General features: G+C 32.7%; 1 protein-coding gene and 1 long non-coding RNA gene across 3 annotated transcripts; both read right to left on the bottom strand.

Moving 5' to 3' along the window:
- Window positions 1-3,772: 3,772 nt before the first annotated feature.
- On the bottom strand, window positions 3,773-5,708 carry LOC122197263 (uncharacterized). 2 transcript variants are annotated; one of them, XR_006190067.2, is made up of 3 exons: window positions 4,799-5,645; window positions 4,103-4,561; window positions 3,773-3,999 (listed from the first exon to the last, which is right to left on the bottom strand). It is a non-coding gene; the product is annotated as an uncharacterized LOC122197263 (long non-coding RNA). The 2 variants fall into 2 exon arrangements; XR_006190066.1 differs by lacking the exon at window positions 3,773-3,999 and having other exon boundaries at window positions 4,295-4,561; window positions 4,799-5,708.
- A 1,390-nt stretch (window positions 5,709-7,098) lies between these two features.
- Window positions 7,099-8,594, bottom strand: LOC111915858 (uncharacterized). Its single transcript, XM_023911494.3, has 3 exons — window positions 8,371-8,594; window positions 8,138-8,306; window positions 7,099-7,497 (listed from the first exon to the last, which is right to left on the bottom strand). Exons 1-3 carry the CDS (start codon window positions 8,428-8,430, stop codon window positions 7,301-7,303), a joined length of 426 nt encoding a protein of 141 aa, XP_023767262.1. The 5' UTR covers window positions 8,431-8,594; the 3' UTR covers window positions 7,099-7,300.
- Between the last annotated feature and the right edge of the window lie 5,893 nt (window positions 8,595-14,487).

The following is a 14,487-nucleotide window of genomic DNA, read 5'->3' as shown; positions in this document are numbered from 1 at the left end:
AATCCAAAAAACAAAGTAAACCATAAGAAAAATAGTGGCGTTATCTCTTAATTCGTTAAGTGGGTCTATAACACATAATAAACTTATAATGAAAGACAAATGTATTGAAACTATAATAAATAAAAATCTCCATTCCATTATTTTGATATACATAGAGCCAATTTTTTTTGAACGGCAAAATATTCTTACCTATGTCCATTATGGGACTTGAACTTTCAATCTCAAAGAGAAAGGATAACACCGGATACCACTAGGCTAGAAGCCCTTTGGTTAGAGTCAATTATAAACCACATTCCAAACTCCCAAAAACAACATATTAACTAATGTATTATAAAAGAGGAAGTATAAAAAAACCATTTTTTGCCGTAAAGCAACAAATTATTTTTTTAAGAGAAAAAGCAACACATTAACACCAAAATGCAAATTTTATATTGTATAAAAAAAGATCGACAATATAAATAGTACGAAACCCAAATCGACAAAAAAGATAATAAATTAGTCAATGGCTCCAGAAGATCTGAAAAAATAAATTAGAATAAAACCAAAATTGAATAGTCTTACCACCTCAAGGCTAAATCCATAGACATACACCTACAAGATATACACAAATACATATAAACACAAATACATACACATACACAGTTTGACATAAATGTAATCAAATACCCACAAGCAATCCGCATGTTATCAATTACCTTTATACCCATGTTATCAATTACCTTTATATCCCTGTTCCCTTCTAGTTTTGATTTGTTTACTTTTCTTGTTAGGGATGGCTGAAAAGACATCCTATTTTTCCATATAGACACCCTATTTGATTTTTAAGATATTTTTATTGATTGAATTTGCATTGTTTTCTGAAAAAGTAAGTAATAAATAATTTATTATAGGTTGACTTTTAATAAAAGTATTTATAGGGTGTCTAAGGTGTCAATTTAGCAACATCTTTCTTGCTATAAGAAGATGTTATTATTGAGGTCCACAAACAATCCACATGTTATCAATTACCATTATATCCGTAGTCGTCGTCATCGTCAGTTCATCAGTCCCTCACTTAGTTTGTTTAGGCTCATCCATCTCTTAGTCAGATACCATCAAATCCAAATCTTCATCAGGTCCTTCCATCCACCAATGCCACTACTTACATCAAATTAAAGCAAAATCAGATTCAAGATAAAGTACAGGGCAAGAAAGAATGAATTTTCACTCCACTTAAAAGCATAAGCCTATTAACATGTAAAATTTGGTTTGGAATCGGTTAGATATGACAAACATATGCATAAAATGAACGATAAAGTATGTAGGTTTGTAGGCCTTGGAATGTCTTTTCACTCCACCAATACCACTAACTACATCAAACGACAGCAAATACGGTTTCAAGATAAAAGAACAGGGGCAAGAACGTCTTTTCAATCCACTTACCAAAGGGTAAGCCTAGGTAAGTAGATTACTGAAAATTACCTTAATGACCTCAAAGCCACTATCGTGCTCATATATTGGAGATTTTTGCATTTCTAATAAGGAGAAGATGTTCTTGGGTGGATTACTTCGTCTAGGATTAGGCTTCAACCATCGTCTCTCTCCTCTCATCCTCATATTCTTGTCTTCTCCTTTTGAGAAACCCTATTTTTTTTTTGTCTCGCCACCACCTCCGCCTTTGTTGATGTTGTTAGGATTTGCTGCAAAAACTCTATTTTTGCCACATCCAAAACACACACAAATCCACCATTTCCAAAAGTAAAATTTGGGAACTGTTTCAAAATGAAATTGAAACAAAACACACACACTATTTAGGAAATTAGACAGACATACAATTTCTTGAGACAATTCACAAATCCAAACATCAAAACACACATTAAGAAAGAGCAACAAACTTGCATTTATTTGGTAGCAAAATGTTCATACATCTGCTTGATAAATAACAATGTTGCAATTTTTTTGGGCTAAACACAGGAAATAGCAATATATTTCCTAAACTACAATGATAGTATTCAAAGATATCAGTAGATTCCATATAACTAGGCATATAACTAGGGTTGTTCACTATTTTGATAAAACCGAATTTTCTAATTGGACAATTTGGATTGGACTATTTGGTTTGGATTTTTGGATGGGTTTCCAGTAAAACCAAATTATTATTTTGGATTGGTTACAATTTATAAAATTAAAACCGAATAGTCCAAAAAACCGAATAAGACTTTATTTATTTATTTATTTATATTTGTTTCAAATATATATCTTTTATTTATTTATTAATTTGCTAAATTGTATTTTTAAATAGATTAGAAAGTATTATCTAATAAAATACATCAATGTATATTTTTCTAACAACTTTTTATCTATTAACTATTGAATTATAATAATTTTTTTAATAGTTGTTCATAATTTTAATTCTCACCAAACAATTTATTCTAAAGTTGATTAATATTATGTTATATATTTTTTTAAATGTCTCGCTTATTGAAAACCGAATTGTAAAAACCGATCCAACCAAATTCTAATTTGAATGGTGCGGATCGGATTTGAATTTAATTTGGACTATTCGGATTCACGTTTTCAAAACTGAAATTAATTTGGATTCACCTGATTGGATCGGATCAAACCGATCCATCAAACGAACACCCTAGCATATAACCACTACTCCAAGCCGCTTCAAATCGTTATCCCAAATCAAAGGAAGATAAGGATAATACTTATAGGTTTTGTGAGATGATCGAATGCCACCATGCCTCCTAACACCGCCCCAACAACCACATGTTTCAAGTTGAACCAATTCATCATTATTGAATTAAAAGCCTTTTTCCATTAAAAAATGTTACAATGCAAGAAATATCAACATACTTTTATTTCTTTTTAATACAACATTGTACATTGAAATTTAACCCACTTATAGTAATAGTTAACCCATTAGCATATTTTTGTTACTTTGTTGATATGGATGCCAAGTCATGATTACATGGTTAATCTTTTTCATGTCATCCATTGTTGACTCCTTTAAAAGAAGAATGTTATAATAGGAAGAAACGAAATAGGATGCAATAACAAAGAAATTAAGAAAGTAGGTTGCTATTTCTTATAATTAGTCTTGATATGAGTTAGATGGAAGAGAAACCTATAATGGAGTATGTCCAAGAGAATCACGAAGAGGTCTGGATGTGGATAAAGGATGCTCTGGAGGAAATGCACACACATAAAGGTTGCAATGGGTCGACCTGGTTTGAGTTCGTGTTTAACCCATTTAATAATTGGGTTGGAAATTTCAACCCAACCGAATCTGTTTATTTGGGTTGATATTTCCAACCCAAAGCAACCTTTTAGATAAATGGGTTGTCATTGGGTTAACTTTTTTATGTAGTTCCCAACCCAACCTATTAAATAAATGGGTTAAACTTGGGTTAACCCATTTAAAATCAATTAAATAAATTATATAATTAAATATTATACCACTTAAATTATAAAACGTAAATAAAACTTCATAATTACGACAAAAGCACAATCCTAATTCATAAATACAAATAAATTGTGCAAATAACATTAAAAATGTTTAGTTTCACAGTGATTTTGGAGAGTGACCGGTATTATCGGCGTTAAAAAAAAGATGGAAATTAGGATTGAATTTTATTAAACACAGATAATAATAATGCAACATTATAATTTACAAATTAATACTTTGATTAATACATGATAATATTCAAATAATATTAAATTATATATATATATATATATATATATATATATATATATATATATATATATATATATATATATATATATATATATATATATATATATATATATATATTAAAGTTAAATAGATTGACGGGTTGAAAACGAGTTGATAATTTATATCCAACCCAATCTATTTAATTAAATGGGTTAGACGGTTGACCCATTTAAGTTAAATGGGTTGAAAATTTCAACCCAACCCGCTAATTTTAGGTTGGGTTGGCGGGTTGGGTCGATTTTTGTCAGCTCAACACACACGATCTAGATCAAAACCTGCAAAAAGTATAAAAAATATAGAAAATAAGATTTCATTCCCAAAAATGTCCTACAAGCCGGTAAATCCAATCGCAAATAAAACAAAAAAGATATTATTGACCTTTTTTATTTTCTTTTACTTTCCATGAAGTCCCCATCATTGAAAATTTTCATTTGAAACATCACAAAGTACTAATTGGAGCAACATATCGGGTTAGGAAAAAGTTGTGCCCAATCTATGGGACTTCAACTTTATAAATTTAAATGCTTAAAGAAATGAAATTGTTGAAAATGGATATTAGCGAACAAAACATATAAAGTTTCAGGAGGTTGAATAAAGATAATTAAATGCTAGGTTCATTTGATTACTGGAAAATATTGACAAGAATAAGAAAAATATTGAACAGTTGTAATTTTGAGACAATTTTGAGGTATGTGGAGTTTTATAAGACGGGATTGTAGAGTGATTAAATATAATTCATGTTCAAGCATCAAATCTTCAGTATCATCATTCTTAGACATCAAACCTCTTCCTGTGGTTTGCAGATTATCCTTCTGCTAGTTGTTAAATAATCAGGTCCTGCAAAAATGTAAACCAAATGCTTCACTATACATTACAGGGTGGTGATTATTAGCTAAAGGATTGTGCTGAAGCAGTAAATTTGGAACTGCAGTTCCAAAAAAAATTTATCACTCTGTATCATGCAATAAATTATTTATTTATAATAAAGTAATAAAAAAGAAATTAGCATAATCATCTTAGATAGCCCAAACATTTACATAAATTGGAATCGGGACAAAGAAAGGGAGGGTTAACCTTATTGAAAGCCAAAGAGCCCAAACAAACCAATTTAATCGGTATACATTAAGAATTTAAGAAACCTGAAATTGAGTACGATACAGATCAAAGCAATAAGATTGTCGATTATACAAACATAAATGAACATTAAAGTCGATTATACAACGAAATTGAAGATGAAATGAAGTACAAATCGAAGTCGGATGGTAAAAAACTACGAATGTAAAACATAAAATTAACTAATTGTAAAGATTTTACCTTAGTTGAAGACTATTTGAGACGAAATTGTATATCGATAATTGTTCACAAAAGGAATCAATTGATGAAACTCATTGAAACATTGAAAAATTAAGTAGAAGTCGATAAATTTACCTTAGGTGAACTATTTTTAGCTGAACTTGAATCCATAATTGTTAACATCAAATGAAGCAATTCAATACATTGATTGAAACATAGAACCATTAAACATAGACGGATCATTATATATTTATATAAGCCCGATTTCTAGGTCGTGGTTTGGGCAGTTACCGACTAAGAAGGTTCCGTATCGTGATGATTGAAGGAGAACTACCATGTCTTGGAAGGAACCTGAAAACCGATTGAACATAGGAGGAGAAACGATCGACTGTGAGAAATGCGGGGAGGAGCTGAAAACCGTTGGTCGATTAGCCGTAATTCTTGAGTTATTACGGCTGAGATTGAAAGATGGGAGAGTTTTAAGGGCACCATCAACTGGTATAAAGAATTTATCTAACCCACAAAGTAAAACCTCACTACTTAAAATCGAGGACACGAACAAAAAACCGACCGATCTCGAAATAATACCAATATCGGATCAATATAAACTGTTATCATGCCTAAAAAAATAGATTGGATTGGTTTGAGACAATTCAAAACCGATCCGAAAAAAGAATAGACCCAATCCAATACCGACCTGAGACCGGTCTAAAAGGACTAAAAATGAAAGTTTATACACATAATTTTTATGTTAATTACACATTTTTTTAATCACATATACACAACTCTTTCCTTCGTTTTTTATTAAATTGTATTATATCATTTTTATGAAATCTTAATGTATCATTTTGGTGACACAGTTTACTAATGGAAAAATTCAAAACGACAAATGTGCACGCAATTACCGCGAGACCAATTCGAACCGTTTCAAGATTGACTCGAGACTAGTCTGATATCACTAATGTGCATCTCTAATCGAGACCATGGTGTAAAACCCTATGTCTTGGGCTAGTGGTGTAACCCACCAACAACACTCCATATCGAGGATCGAGCCTTGGATTGCGACACATAGCACCTGAAGTCCTAAAAGTTATACAGCATGGTCGAGACAATATCAATTCTCCGAGATTCTCGTAGTTACTAAAGCATCTATTGCATTAGTTATTTAAAATAATGTTTTCAAAAAACAATTTTTAAAATCAAATATTTATATTTGTGGAATTAGGTCCCCAAAAGCTTAAGTTTAACATAGTTTGCTAACAACGAGGATGAATCAACCGATGCAAAGCAATAGTTAAGTACAAGCCTTTACATTTTCAAATGATATTCTTCAATTCCATTCTTACACTACCTTCCTTCTTCTTAACCCTCTAATTTGTCAAAATACATATGCTAAGCTTGGAAAACCAAGTGAGTATTCTTGGAGTCAACTCTTGAAGGTATTGGATAAGATCAAGGGTCCAAACTCAAAGTCAAACCCCAAAAATCAATCTTCAAAGTGTCACAATATTAGTAGATTTAAAAGTTAGGGAAAGAAGCATTTCAAAGATGAATAATTCAAAACATCACCAAATCATATGAAGAAATCATCAAAATGGAAGTATGCAATGCATATGCTTCTTCTCCTAAAACCGTAAGTCAATCTTTAGTTCAAATCTTATATTTAATGGTTATGCATCATGTGTGAAGTTGCAATAACACACTAAATAAACTTATAATCCACTCACTAGGCCTTATTTCAGATCTCGATTTTAGGGGTTGGACTAATTTTCCCCACAAAAACCCTGTTGGGACTGGGCCAAAAGTGTTGATTTTTTCGGTATTGAGTTTGAAAAATCTTGAGGTTACAAATCATCACATGGCTTTGTCAATTATTATGCATTATTTATACTATGTGTTCTTTGGTCTCTTGCAACTATTTTGAGTCCTAGATGTCCACTTGTAGCCTCAAATTCCTTTTAATTGGATATTACAATTCGTTGTTATTTATGCAGATGGCAGTTAAAGGATATACTAAAACAACATTTGTGTAGATGGAGAAGAAAAAGTATGTTGTCATGCATAACACAAATGGGGCCGAGGAAAGAAACAAATGTATAACATATAAGAAACATATGATATGAGCATATATCCCAAAAGCCAAAAGCTTCAGTTGGCTACTATTTCATCAAATAAACTTGGAATTTAACAATATCAATCAAATAAACCCGAAATTAAAATTAGAATTTGGAGAAAAAAAAAAAGAAAAAAGATAGGATTGTTTGCATAATAAGATTCATCTCTTCATCGGCCAAGATACGCAACACGATCCTTTTGTATTGCTTGTGCTAGATTGATATCAAAGAGCTCACACCGAATTGGCATCTCCATTTCATAAAATGGATTCTTCAACACATAATCTGTGTATAATTCATAAATATGTTTCAACAAATTATCCATGTGATGCGTTCCAGGCTCAGATACCACAAAAAACTTTGTCCCTGCCAAAATACATCCCACCATTAATCCATGTCATGTGTTTATGTTTACACAACATTTTTCACTGCTATAATTGGCTAGATATTTTTTCAAGATACAAAGAGGGAGATAATTAGTTATGTTCCTAGTTTTTACATTATTAGACCAAAGAGCATAATGATCATGATATATTTAGACTTTGTAGTTCTCAATTGCCCAAAATATTTGCATAATATGTATTTGTTATACACACATTTCTCTCTTCAGATTCTGCTACCTTTTGTATGGGAATTAAAGCAAATTTGGCTAAAAATCAAATGCATTGGAACTCTGTATTCTTTCCATAGTAGAAAAAGGCAAGATTTGCCTCGTATCAGTTCAGACCTAATATTCTTATAGCTCAAATTTCCTATGTAATTTGAAGCAGGATTTAACAGGGCATCAGTCAGCATTTGTCATAATCATTTCATTAGAAATGAAGTCTTCATCACAAGGTTCGAAATCCATACAGATTTGTAGGACGAAAAGCAACTAGTGATTTAGGTCTATAGTATTTTTAACAAAGGGGGGAAATTTTCGATTACAGCAGGTTCAATGTTATCCTCGATCATCAGATTCGGTTTACAAAATGAATATGATCGACCTTAAAAGTTAACAACGTACCGGTAAGAGACTGAAAGCAATGAAGATCAAATGTGTCCGCTTCCAGGAGTTCGATACCGGAGCATCCGGAAATTGGGGACAATTGCTGGGAGATGGCGTGCATCGAGTGCCACAAACTTGCTAATCTCAAGCTATCATTGGTATCCATTCTGCCTGCTAACCCATAATCCTATCGCATTTTTTGTTCATTAGAAAACCCCCAAAGTGCTGGATTTGGAATTTTAGGTATTTACCTTGTAGAAGATGAGACCTCCTGATTTGTTGATGATGTAAAGACTATAAATTGCAGCCATACTTTGCTGTAGCAGATTGAGTAAAACTTCACAGATCCAGGTTCAGGCTCAGTAGGAGACTCGCTTTTTGTAGAGCATACAAAATTCGGGTCCAAGAGCGTATTGATCAAATTTCTTGTTCGAATAACCGAGAGAATTGCCGTGCTCTGTGTTGCAAGATGTAGTTGTTAATTTACTCTATTTTATTTGGTCCTTAATGTTTATTATTATTACTATTTGGTGGATTATGGTATATTAGTTTATTAAAAGGGACCATAAATAACGGTGGGAGAAAAAAAAATCATTCACGCAAGTTTTGGTAATTAGAAAGGCCTTGTTTTCTAATAAAATAAGTATTAGGAGACATTTGATAGGTGAAAATTGAATAAAAAAGAAAAAATAACTATAAAAATGACAAGTGGATACCAGATAATTCAAAAAAATCTAGAAAACGACAAGTATCAAAATGAAAGAGAAGATGACATGTAGTAAAATCATTCCTATTTGTTAGAGTAGATTATTTTTTAGGGAAATTGAGTAATATAACCGATCATTTTAACAGAAATAATCAATATATATATATATATATATATATATATATATATATATATATATATATATATATATATATATATATATATATATATATATATAATGACCACTTGCTCTGGAACATAGCATTCCGGAGTCCGTTCCTGAGTTCCTACTCCGTATTATAACCTCGATTTTTTTGGTCATATATATATATATATATATATATATATATATATATATATATATATATATATGTGTGTGTGTGTGTGTGTGTGTGTGTGTGTGTGTGTTCGCGCGCACGCTTAGAATCTTACATTCAACAAGTAATTCGTAATTATCTCTTATAAAATTGCTTCAAAATGAGTTTCTCAGAGAGTTAACACGAAGAAAGCTTTAACAACCTGTCTGTTTACCTTCACAACCTTAAGCGAACTAACCCACATACTTACACTCACATCAGAACTGATTTGATGGGTCATTTCAAAACTTGTTTTGTGGCTATTGGATGGGAGGTATATTTGTTTTTTTTGTACTTTGTATTGTTTCTTTAAAAATGACAATATTTCTACATCTAAATTAATTCGTTTTTGTTCCAAAAAAGAAATACAGCTCCATACATTCATAGGTTGTTTCTTGCCTGTGATCTTCATAGGTAGTGTCCCTCTTAGAGGGGGTAACTAAAACCAATGTTTATAGCGGTTGCTATTGACGGGAACAACCAAAACCTCCCTATATCATTTGGTTTGACCGTGGAAAATAATCTCTACTGTTATGTAACACCGTAAATTTCCAAACAAAATTTTCATTTAAAAATCTCATTAATTTCATTAACACAACCACAAAAATCCTCAAATATCGGGTTATCAAAAATGCATGTTCATTAATTGTTTAAAACACAATCTAGGATCCTCCAAAACATATCTCCAACTCGTGTGTGTACAATCAAGCCGGTGCCTTCCCGTGATCCTCAGAAGTACCTGAAACACATAACACATAACACGGTAAGCACGGAGCTTAGTGAGTTCCCCAAAATTCCACACATATCTTATTAGCCTCTCATGGCTATACTCAGATAAGACCATCCGGTCAACGTGTCTCAGTGGAACCCTCCGGTCCTAACTCAACAAGCTCGGAATAATACACAACATAAATCACATAGACATAATGCAGGATATCACAATACTCAATATAAGCACATAAGACCCTCCAGTCACACAAATGTTACCACTCTAGGTAAGTATAGTGTGAAGACTCACCTCGTAAGAAATCAGATAACCTCGAACTCAAATCACCGGTCTAGCCTCCGCCTAACACATACGATAATTATCTCTAATTAATAACGGCTCTCAAAGAAGCTAGACTAAACCCTTTTACAAACTCACAGAAGGATAAAAGACCATTTTACCCTTCCATGGCCTTAATAGTCCACAAATTGACCAAACCCTAAAAGTCAACGACAACGCGTACAAGCCCTCTACGCTGGGCATACTCCTTCGCCATGCATGCATCGGGGATTCTTGACCCTACGATGCACACACTGGGATTACGCTCAACGTACGCCCCAGTTTTGCTCTTCCTACTCATTTGGTCTTAATCCATTAAGACCTTAGCTTAAATCTCAGATATGGACTCCCTAAAGGCTCGTACTCCATAAAGTCTGTGACTTTAAGCCTTTGCATGGCTGAAAAAGTCACAAACACCAAAAATCTCACTCTTTATTCTCAAGAATTCTCATATCTCATGCATGGGGTGGTTTTGACGTCCAAGACTCCATTTTTATGATACCACTCCATTAAAACACTCAAAGGGACAAATATTAGGCTCTGGAGTTTCAACAACTCATAAAGCATCCAACTTTGGGACCAAAACCCTAAAATGGATTAAAATGATGCACAAATCAAAAGGTGTAAGAAAGCTTTGAGCTTTATACCTCTAACTGAAGCTCTAACCACAAATAAGCTCAGATCCAAAGCCTGGACTCCCACTCCTTCCTCTTCAAAGCTCATTATTCACTCCAAAGAAACCACAAGAATACTTAATAGCTCACAAATGGACACGCAAGCTCAAGGGACGAGAAATTAGGGTTTGAGAGGGTTGAGGTCTGGGAATGGTGGCCAGAAATGAGGCCATCATGTCCCTTAAATAAGGACACACACTAAATTAGGGTTTTCACTCTAGGACTAGTACGACCAGCGTACCCTCTGGTACGGTCAGCGTACTAGGTGGATTCCGCGTCAAAAACACGCACATGAGTACGTTGAGCGTACACATGCGTACACCTCGCGTACTCATTTACCACCTTTTCTCAAATAAAGGGCCAAACTTGACAATTACCAAAAGAACAAGGGTTGATGAGGTATATCTGATCTAGGGATGTTACATGGTGTGCCCGGTTCGTTATGAGGTTAAGAGAAGCTCCGAGGCATGGTAGGGAAGTATCCTTCATAACAAATATAGACGACGTCGTTAGTTCTTGCATAGAGCATGTATGTTATGATTCTTATCATGGGTATACTTCTAAAAGTGTGTTCAAGTATATGCACACAAGAGGCGTCTCTGGTAGAACATTACAATCATTGTTCTGGATGACATCCAACTCATATACTATGTCTAAATTTGAAGAAAACTTATGTCACCTGACCCCTGATGCTCGTGAAGTGCTTACCAACATCGGTCATACGAAATGGGCAAGAGCCTATTTCCCTAACATCCGTTGGAATGTAGTCAACATTGATGTTCCCCATTTTTTTGTGTTATCGGTAAATCAACGCAATGTACTGATAATAATGCTTACCGAGGCAATTCGTGACTACATTCAACGGATTATAATAATGCTTACCGAGGCAATTCGTGACTACATTCAACGGACTTTCGATAAACGCATATTAATATGGCATTATTTAATTAATTGTACAAGAACCTTATTTGATCACATTTACTTTTCAGCGAGTTTGACTACCGTACTCACCCCGTATGTTGAAATGATGCTTCATAAAAGGATGCAAAAGTCTGTCCAGTGGAAAACAACAAAGGTCCCGCCAGAGATCACGTCTCTGATCCCGCCCGACATTTATCGAGTTTTTGATTTTAAAAAAACTTGTGTTGTTGATCTGAACCGTCATACATGTTCATGTGGGAAACGACGTAGTCTGGGTATAGCGTGTTGTCATGCTATTGCGGTATCACGTCATTTGAACATCCATAAATTACCTGATATGGTTAATATATATTACCGTGCTAATGTGTTTCGAACACAAGACCTTTCACACACAAACCCAACGATTTACCACTAAGCTAGAACAACTCTTATGTTTCCAACTCGAATAACTAACATATATTGTATAAAACTGAAAGAATATTATTATTATTACTAATAAATACGTTTTTCAATATATAAAATATGTATATTTTTAAATACTTATAAATACGTATATTATTATTACTTATAAATACGTTTTTCAATGTATTTTTAAGGTATAAATATATTTTAAAAGTATTTATACATACTTATATGTATATACTTAGAAACATATAAATACATAAAAATATATTTTAAAAATATATAAATACATGAAAATATGTTTTTAAACATATTTAAACATATTATATATATATATATATATATATATATATATATATATATATATATATATATATATATATATATATATATATATGCTTAAGTTATTCTATTTAAACTAATTATTGTGTTATTGTATGCATAAATATGGGCCAATCATTTTACTTAATTTAAGAAAGTGATTAATATATATTATTAAATTAAAGATAATTGAAAAATACCATCTAATTTCATTCTAAGGGTATTTTAGACAATTGAGATAAATTTAAAAAAGGAAAATTCCATATTTTTTGGGATAATTAACTCTCTTGATTTTAAAATTCTAATTTTTTTTAATTACTTTAATTTTAATTATAACGTAATTTTTATAATTAAACCCGGTTTTATTCTGTTAGAATTATATTCTCTACGAATTTCAGGATACATATTTCTATTTTAATAATATTCTATACGAATGCCAACACCGACTAATACACATTTTTTGGATACAACTTCAAAATTTTCATTACATGTTAAAAAAGTAAAACTTTATATAATAGTCTATGACAATGAAATACTCACTAATAACAAATAAAAGTATGTATATTATTCGACCTGAATATTCAAGCAGAATATATTATTACATATACTACTATCATTCTATTGTAGATTGTTCTATCAGAAGAATATCTATTTCCTTGATCATCCATGAAATTATACATTTAACGAAAATAAATGTCATGAATCAAATCATGTAAGAATAATATTATCTGAGAATGCTTAGAATCACTTTCAAATTTGCGGCACGTTCTTCAAGCATCAACTTCTGTCAAAACAAAACCAAATTGTAGTTTATATTCCAACAGAATTGGAATTCATGATTCCATTCCAAAAGAATTGGAATTCATGATCCCATTCCAACAGAATTGGAATTCATTATTCTTTTTATCTTCTTCATGTCAATCTCAAGAATTGTACCACACGTTTATGTTTTTTTTCCCTTAGATCACAATGTACTCCATATCTATCAAAATTCACAACCATACAATAAGGTCATCAAGACAATTGATTTTTTTTATCTATTTAACTTGTAAAACCCAATCAAAAGAAACATACCCAATCAAAGAAGAGATCATCACCATTGTTCTTCCTTCTCTTTTTTCCAAGTCAGTTGGGCTTTAGCTTTCTCCAAGTCAGTTGTGGCTGAACTCAGTTTCTGAGTGAACTCATTTAGGCCTTTTTATACCCGGGCTGGGTCGACTCGGTCAAGGGGGACAACTTCAACAACCAATATGTCTGCATAAGAGTTTGGGTGAATGAAAGCAAAGCCACTGCTGATGAATAGTGAAGATACTTGATCACTTACTGAGTTTGAAAACCAATTTCAAGGTGAAGGTCTACAAATTGACTGGTTCAAACACAAATTGAATTGAAACCAAATTGAGAACAAAGCAGCTACCAAGAGTAATAATATTATCTAGAAACCAATTAGTAACTTCATGGTGAGAAGTTAGATGATAACATACAGAACCCCAAATCAAACAAGCTTCATTAGTGTATCTACCCATTTGAAACTTCAAATAGAACTAGCACGTTCGATGAAGTTTCAAATCAAGGCTAGATAAGGGTTGGTGATATGGAAAAGGATGAAGACAGAGTGCATACATCCAGATGAAGTTTCAAATCACAGACTTGAAGGATTCGACAGACGAACAGTCAAAATAAGAAGAATAAAAACCTGTTATAAATCGGAGCTACACTTTGCTTCTTCTTCCCGTCAAACTTCACAGCCTCGGTTTCCCATTCGCAACCGGCCAAAGACCGGCGACCTCCTTTGCCCTCACTATCCTTTCTCTTCTGTTCCTATTAATCAAAGAACTCCGAAGATCTTGTCTCGTTGATTACCACCACCGGAAACACAACCTCGGCTTCCACCAATCGACAACACCCCCAAACGATTCCAGCACCCGATTTCTTGAGTCTCC

The sequence above is a fragment of the Lactuca sativa genome, chromosome 4, assembly GCF_002870075.4.
Source record: "Lactuca sativa cultivar Salinas chromosome 4, Lsat_Salinas_v11, whole genome shotgun sequence".
NCBI lineage: Eukaryota > Viridiplantae > Streptophyta > Magnoliopsida > Asterales > Asteraceae > Lactuca > Lactuca sativa.
Note: the sequence above shows the minus strand (reverse complement) of the source record. Positions and strands in the feature narration are given on the sequence as shown.

Coding starts and splice junctions, on each gene's coding strand:
- LOC111915858 (XM_023911494.3), bottom strand. CDS start 8,430: ATGGCTGCAATTTATAGTCTTTACATCATCAACAAATCAGGAGGTCTC. Junction 8,307..8,370: donor GAGGTCTCATCTTCTACAAG/GTAAATACCTAA, acceptor AAAATGCGATAG/GATTATGGGTTAGCAGGCAG. Junction 7,498..8,137: donor TTGCTTTCAGTCTCTTACCG/GTACGTTGTTAA, acceptor GTATTTTGGCAG/GGACAAAGTTTTTTGTGGTA.